This window comes from Condylura cristata, unplaced genomic scaffold (genome assembly GCF_000260355.1).
Source record: "Condylura cristata isolate star-nosed mole 26May11 unplaced genomic scaffold, ConCri1.0 scaffold00026, whole genome shotgun sequence".
Taxonomy (NCBI): Eukaryota; Metazoa; Chordata; class Mammalia; order Eulipotyphla; family Talpidae; genus Condylura; species Condylura cristata.
In genome coordinates, this window is record NW_004567127.1 from 1,994,843 (window position 1) to 2,002,167 (window position 7,325).

General features: G+C 60.3%; 1 protein-coding gene across 1 annotated transcript in view; it reads right to left on the reverse strand.

Annotated features, from left to right (window-relative positions):
- Positions 1–5,524, reverse strand: part of CHD1L (chromodomain helicase DNA binding protein 1-like) — a 24,904-nt gene extending 19,380 nt beyond the window's left edge. Inside the window, 6 exon segments of the mRNA XM_012730011.1 lie at positions 1,629–1,660; positions 2,094–2,208; positions 2,577–2,683; positions 3,705–3,817; positions 5,194–5,302; positions 5,492–5,524. Of these exon segments, the coding sequence (XP_012585465.1) occupies positions 1,629–1,660; positions 2,094–2,208; positions 2,577–2,683; positions 3,705–3,817; positions 5,194–5,302; positions 5,492–5,524 (509 nt within the window).
- Positions 5,525–7,325: the final 1,801 nt, after the last annotated feature.

Sequence of the window (7,325 nt, forward strand, 5' to 3'; positions counted from 1 at the left end):
GAGCCCAAAGGACAGGCCGGCGAGCTCGGCGCTGGCCACGAGCCCACAGGACAAGGCCGGCGAGCTCGGTGCTGGCCACGAGCCCACAGGACAAGCCGGGAGCTCGGCGCTGGCCACGAGCCGAGAGTGGCCGCACTGTGGGGCGGGCCCGGTTTGGATGAGCCAAGGGCCCACTCCCTGGGGAAGACCTAGGCGTTGGGGTGAAGTAGCCATGACAGCCTGTCCGGTGAAGCAGGATGGAGCAGGGGGCTCAGGGGCCACCCCAAGGCTGACACGGCGGGGATCCCAGCACAAGCAACCGCAGGCGACCACTGGCAACCGCTGACCCTCTGGCCAGAGACTTGGCACGTCCCAAGCTGCTGTGAAAAAGGTTCCGGTTTCCCTTTGGTTACCTGCACGGCAGGGCCCTCGCCACTCCCAGCCGCCCTCAGAGCGCGTCACCGGTGACACATAACCGGCCTAAAGCTGCGAGAGCACCCCGTGCCCGGACTCGCCCCGGAGGGCAGTGCCCATGGCTCACCCGAGGGCAGCGTGGGGCCAGACTGGCCTCCGCTGCAGTGTGAAGCCGCTGCCCGACCCTCTGGGAAGGCCCCTGGAGAGGCTCTGCACGCTCTCGGGGCTGCGTGTCTGCTTTGCCCTCAGGAGCGGTGTGGTGACCTGACCCTGCATGCCTGTCTGTCACGTGGGCGACACCGCTGCCAGGTTGTCCTGGGGACTTACGAGAAGCCCCCAACATTTTAGCCCCAACCTTCTCTTCTTGAGGTTCCCAGACAAGGCAGGGTTCACTCTCTGCCGCGCCATGTCCCCTTAGGGAGCCCGGTGGCTGCCCCCAGTATCTGTGAACTGCTGCAAGAACAGGTCCCCCCAGGGGAGAAATCCCCAACAAACCTACGGTGGACACTCGTAATAGAGACAAGAAAGCACGCCCCTTGGGGCGAGAGAAAGCGCTCACTGGCGCAGAACCTCAGGAAACAAATGGTGGCTGGAAGTCACGGCTCCTCCGTGGCTGAGACCTCACAGCTTCAAAACAAGATGAAGCCAGAACCCAGCCCAGAGGCCAGACGAGAAGGAGCATCTAAAACACTGAGAGCACTTCAACACGAAAGCTCCCGGCCTTGCGTGGCAGAGCCCACCAGGTGGTGTGGGAACGCCACAGCTGGGCCCCGCGCCCGCCCGCCGCCTGCCCACTCTGTCCTAACGACGGGACGGGCCGCCTCCCTCGACCCGTCACCGCAGTGTCCAGGTGGCATGCTTCCTGTCACTCGTGGGCTGAGAGCGCTGAGAACTTCCTCAGAATCCCACTTAAAGATCCCGTGCCAAGTCAATCTTACAGCACAAACTGCTGCGAGGTCACTTCCAGAAAAGAGCGCACTTCACCTAAACTGTGTCAGGCCGCAGCAGACCCCTGCCCTGGACGGGCCTGCCCGCCTGCTGACGCCGTCCCGGTGGAGGCCGCAGAGGTCACAGGGACTGAGCAGCCAGCCCGGGCGTGTGGCCAGTCAGCACGGCCGGGCGACGCGCCCCGGCTGCAGGCGTGTAAAGGGGGCCCGCGGGGGGGCGCAGGGGTGAGACGCAATGGCCGGAGAGGCGTGGCCTCAGCCCACCACGGCCGCGGGGCGCGTACTCACGATTTCAGGAATGCCGCGTCCTTCAAGCAAACCTGCAAGAGCGAAGACGCTGCTGTGAGGGCGGAGTCGCCCAGGCCGGCCTCTCTCACTGCGCGGAGCTGGCCTCTGGGCAGCCGAGTTGCCAGACGGGCCAAGGAACAGCAGCGGCGCTCGGCGGCCGGCCCTGCCGCCCGCCGCACCGAAGGGGCTAAGCCCTCCGCGCTCTCAGACGCAAGCCGCGGTTTCTTCCCAGAGAAATGCTGCACTCAACAAACTGCACTCGGGGACCCACTTCTGCCTCTGCAGCTCTTCTCCCCCGAGAGGAGGCTCGCTGTCGTTCCTCCACAGGTCTTCTCGGGGCAATAAATGTCTATCTTCTCATTTCTCTTTTAAAAATGAATATAATTCTAGTAGACCACAACGCCGAGGTCCCGATTTGAGCTGCCGGGAACCCCCCGATTTGAGCAGCCGGGAACCCGGGGATACCTCAAAGGTGGTGAGCAGCACGTGGAAACGCGGCTCCTGCTTCAGGCGCTGCTGCAGGCGGCCTCTCTCCTCCCTGTCGCCCGCATACGTCACGCAGGACAGGCCTGGGGCGAACCTGTGGGTGGACACAGCAGGGCCAGGAGAGGCGGTGGCCTGGAGCGCCACATGCCACGGCCGCACGCAGAAGCCGCTGGACCCTCACCGAGCCCCTGCGGGCAGGAGGTCAGATACACCCAAGGGCCTGCGCGGGCTCTCACGCTGGCCTCCGACCTTTAAACTGCCAAACAGCAGTAACGGCGTGCACGGTGCCCCCTCCCCTGCGCCCCCTCCATCCTAGTCTGCTCCGCATTGCCTGAGGTCAGTTTTCTGGGAGAAATAAATTCACTCTTATGACAATGTGGTTTTATCACATTTCACCCATCACCCAGGATAAAATCTTAATCAGTGCAAAAAACTGAAACTTCAGCTCCATCGACTGCCTACCTCTCTATTTCTTCTCTCCAGTTGCTTAAAATGGACAAGGGACAGAGAATCAGAAATGGCCCCTCGTCATTCAGTCTCCCGGCCAAGTAAACGAAGAGAGCGATAGTCTGAAACAGAAGAAGAGCACCTTGGTCATCATATTCTACATGAGAATCCACCCTAAACTTCCCCATGACCGAACAGGGATGCAAACTCTTCTAGAAGACTTGGTTTACAAAATAAAAAGGGACCTCCCCCCCCCCCCAGCACTAGGAGCTAAGGGCACTTCAGCACCAGTTCAGTCCCCGCCCTGGAGGTGACCACAGGGCACGGCTGACCTCTCCTGACCGCCCGCTGCTCCCCTCAGCAGTGTGCTTCGGCAGTCGGCCTGTTCTGCTCCCCACTCTGTCTCTGGGGAATCCTCTCACCGCCCCTGCACCTCTGGCCTGTACCCCAGTTCACAAATAAATCTTAAAAGATAAATAAATAAATAAATAAAAAGGTCCCCCACATTAGGAGTCACCCACTCCCATCCACGCGGGAAAGTCGGCCCCCACGCAATGCTGGGCTCGGGCACCGGCAGCTGGTACAAGCGGTGCTCGCTGTTCACGCACCTGATCTCAGGGCAAAGAGAAGCCACACAAATCACCGTAAAAGCCAGGAACGCGCAAGATCAGGGACGCAGGACTGGCCACAGGTGGCAAGAGACGGCCAGGGACACGCGACCTTCGCAGCTTGCCAGGCTCTCCTTCCACGCGCGCCAACAGGCGGCTTCTCCTTCCTAGCAGCGCCCGAGCTCTGCCCTCCACAGTGACCCAGACAGGACCCTGCCGAGGGGCACGCTCAACTCAGGGCCCAGCTGCCCCTGGACATGGGCCCACAGAACCACCCTGGCCGACCCCGGAGGCACACCGGGGTCCCTGCTTTCTTCCTGTAAATAAACTGCTCTGGGCTTTCCTGAACAGAGCTTGCTTCTCCCTGCTTACTTGTCTCTAGAGCCTGCAAATTCCTCTCTGTGGCTTTGTGGAACAAGAAACGGTGTCTGAGGGCAAGTTCACAGTGCACCCCACGCGCTAGCCAAAACTAAACCGCGGCAGCCCCAGACACCCACACGCGCAAGAGCTCGGCGGGGCCGGCGGCACCACGTACCTGGCAGGTCTTCCCCAGGCCCATCTCGTCTCCCAGGATGCAGCCATGCTGGCCGAGGAAGCGCTGGGCCAGCCAGTTGACCCCCTCCAGCTGGTAAGCGCGTAAAGAGACCCCTAGGAGCAACAGCAAATCAGCGGCCTTAGCGGCGGGCCGAGGTCGGCCGGGCCGGGGAGCCCGCAGGCCCCACGCGCGAGGAGCCGGGGTGAGCACGCCGGCTCCCAGGCTACTTTCTGGGCAGATGTCGTCGCCATCAGCTGCACACCCCACACGGCCACGGGGTCCGCGCCAGCGTCGGTCCAGGAAAGGGCGTCACAGACGCACCGGCCGCACCGCGCACGCGCCTGCCCGCCGCAGCGCAACGGCCTGGGCGGCCCCTGCTCCATGGGGCTCCACCAGGCTGTGCCGCGGGAGAGGGTGCCGCCGCCGATGACATGCTCTGGCGCAGAGGGTGCGCAACAATGCCCAGGACAGCACAGAGTGTCCAAAATCCACATGGAGCTTCTGTGGCCGTTTTGTTCCCTCTCGCTTGGAAAGCAAATCCAGTGTCAGAGACGAGCAAGATCTTGGGAAGAGAAGCCCCCACACAGACTATACCTGTTATCAAAAATACAACTTTCTGGAGCGAACGAAGCTAGAAGACATATAATAACTCGCTATCATAACTTCATTTGAAGGTAACAAGTTGTTTCCACAGCCCTCTCGGTGGCCCGGCAGGCTGAAGCGCAGCACTATGAAGACAGCTGCGGCCACTGCAGCACCCGTTTGATCCCCCCAGGGAGGGGCCCCAGGGCGAGCAGACCCCTCCTGTCTCCCCGCTGCCCCCTCGGCAGTGGGCTTCGTCCATCCGCCTGTTCTGCTCCCCACTCTGTCTCTGGTGAAGCCTCTCGCCGCCCTGCTCCTCTGGCCTGCACCCCAGTTCTGTGTACATAAATAAACTAAAAATTCTAAATGTTACAAATAAGACCAACAGGAACTAACTCTGAAAAAGTGGAGGGAAGGGAGCAAGACAGCCAGTGATGTCAGGGCCCAGAACAGGAGGGTCCTACATCCCAGGCTGGGGAAACTGCAACCCGGAATGCCGGACCATAACCCACCCACGGTGCTCCCTCCAGCCCGGCACCCCCCAGCCCGGAGGGCGGAGCTGCCTCACTGCCAGGTCTGAGGACTCCAAGAGGGAGCCAGCACTCACACCCTCACCCAAGGAGGTCGAGCCCCGCCCCCTCCGGTGTCAACAGTGACCCAGAAGGATCCCGAGTGCTCCCCCACCCTCAGGAGCAAGCCATGAAGCCCCTTCCCCTGCCGGAGCAGCAGGAAACAGTTAAAGGTTTCACTACCATACAAAGTCTCATTACCACAAGTCAGAAATGTCCAAGATTCCATCAAAAATCACTATGTCAAGAACCAAGGAGGTTTCAAACTCAATGAAAGAAAACAGCAGATGCCCACACCCAGATGACTCAGGTTTCAGAGCTGGCTGCACCCCACCCACCTCGGGAAGTCAGGACCAGCACTCTGGAGAGATGCAGAAACCCTGAGTGCCACAGACTGAAACGCAGCAACACTAAAACTGTTTCGTGAGCAACAATGCGCGCTTGAAACTGAAAGGAAAACACCTGTAAAGAGGTAGGAAGCACCAGCAAATAGAAAGGTACAAAAAAGGACCACGGGGAAGTTTAAAACCAAAAAGTACAATAACCAAGAAAATTAAGCTCGGCGGATGGCTTCACAGCAGACCGGAGGGAAGAGGGGGCGCCTCGGAGAAGCGGAAGACAGAAGCAACCCATTGCCCGGAGAACCCCGGCGCTGCGGGCCTGCGACATCCACTCGGACCACACCCAAAGAAACAGGGGGGGTCCCCCCCACGGGGTGGGAGTGCGAAGGTCCCTGCTGGGGGTCCCCTAACTGCGGCCCGGCTCGGGAGAGAGGTTGGCCTGGGACCGAGTGCTGCCTGGTGCCCTGGGAACTCGCCTCGACAGCCGGGCACTACGGTGTGTTTTGTCTCCATGCGGGGGACCGCAGAACCTACTCAGAGAGGGCAGGCTTGGGTGTTCGGGGTGCTTTTCTCCCTGCCCTGAAACAGCGCCACGGTCCCAGCCACAGGTGCGATTCATCTGCTAGCGCAGCTCGCAGAACTCGGGAAGCCATTTCCTCACTCCGGACAGGTGTGCTGCAGGAGGGCGGGCAGGGCGAGGACCTTCCTCACCTCTCCAGACACACCACCCCCAGCACCTGCATGCTCTCTGAACCGCACCCTTTTGGGGTTTTGTGGAGGCTTCCAGACTTGGTCCGCACTGCGCAACCGGCCTGTGGAGGTTGGCTGACCCTCTGGGCGCTCTCCGCAGCCTAGCCGGGAGGTCTGGGGTGTGGCCCCAAGACTGGTTCCCCCCAGGGAACCATCCACCAGCCATAGGTACTTCCAAAGTCACCCTATTCACGTAACAAAAAACACATTCATTGCTCCCAACACACAGGAAAATAAGAAACACGAAGCTTTTGGGAGCTGTGAGTAGGAACTGTGGGTAAAAACCAAACATATCAGAAATATAGTTTGGTCATGGGAATGACCAGAAGTTTTTGCACAAGACACAACATCACACAGAGAAAAATGACAAGTTACCTGGCACTGTAAGAACAGGGCACAACCTCCAGCCAGCTCCAGGCCCGACCCCTCAGCCGTGGGCCCAAGCTACCAGACAAAGCCACCGCACCCCACCCCACCTCGGGAAGTTAGGACCAGCAGTCTGGAGAGATGCAGAAACCCCAAGTCCCACCCCGACTACCCCCTCTCCCCCCTTCCAAGTCTCTGATAACCCTCTGCCTGGCCAAAGCAGGTGGCCTCCAGGGGAGTCTGGGAATGTGGGTTCTAGGCTGCAGGGAGGCAGGCTTAGAGCTGGGGAGGAACCGTCCATCCCTAACGCCCACCCTAAAGCTGTTCGCTAGCTCCTGCTGACAGCTCACGAGCATGACACGTTGTAAAAATCAGTCAAAAACACAAACTATTCGGTCTCCATATTCCAAAAACCGAATGGTCCTGATGTACTTTTACCATTCAGTGCATTCTGAGTTTTGTACGTTCCCAGGGTGGCTGGATAGGATAAGGGGGTAAACAAGGCTGCCTGGGGGACAGGCCATAAAAAACGACCCCCGTGACCAGAAAACCAGCCCAGCTCCAGGAGGGCAGAAGCAGAGGCCAGGACACCTATCTGTGTCAAAGGCCGATGTCCCAGACCAGACATCCCAGCACGTCACTGGTGCAAGCTGGCGCCCCAAGTTAGACCGTCCAGCAAACACGGTGCATGAGCGCCTCCCACCGTCCCGCGCCGCACGTCCCTCCGCCTCCCCTTGGCAGTGTGTGCCATAAACCCGTCTGTTTTGTTCCACAATGTCCCTGGGAGTCCCCACCCCTGCACCTCGGGCCTCACCCTAGTTACATCCAAAAGGCGGATTTAGTATTAAAGGGAAGGGACAGGGACCCAGGCCCGGAAGAGCAGCCCCAGGGAAGGGTCTGTGGAGGAGACCAGGCCTCGGTCAGCCTGGGAGGGAGCTGCGGAGCTCTGCGGGGGAGGAGGCGGGAAAGAAGCACCTGTGAGAGGCACCTGTGTAGTCTGCAGAGCGCAGGTG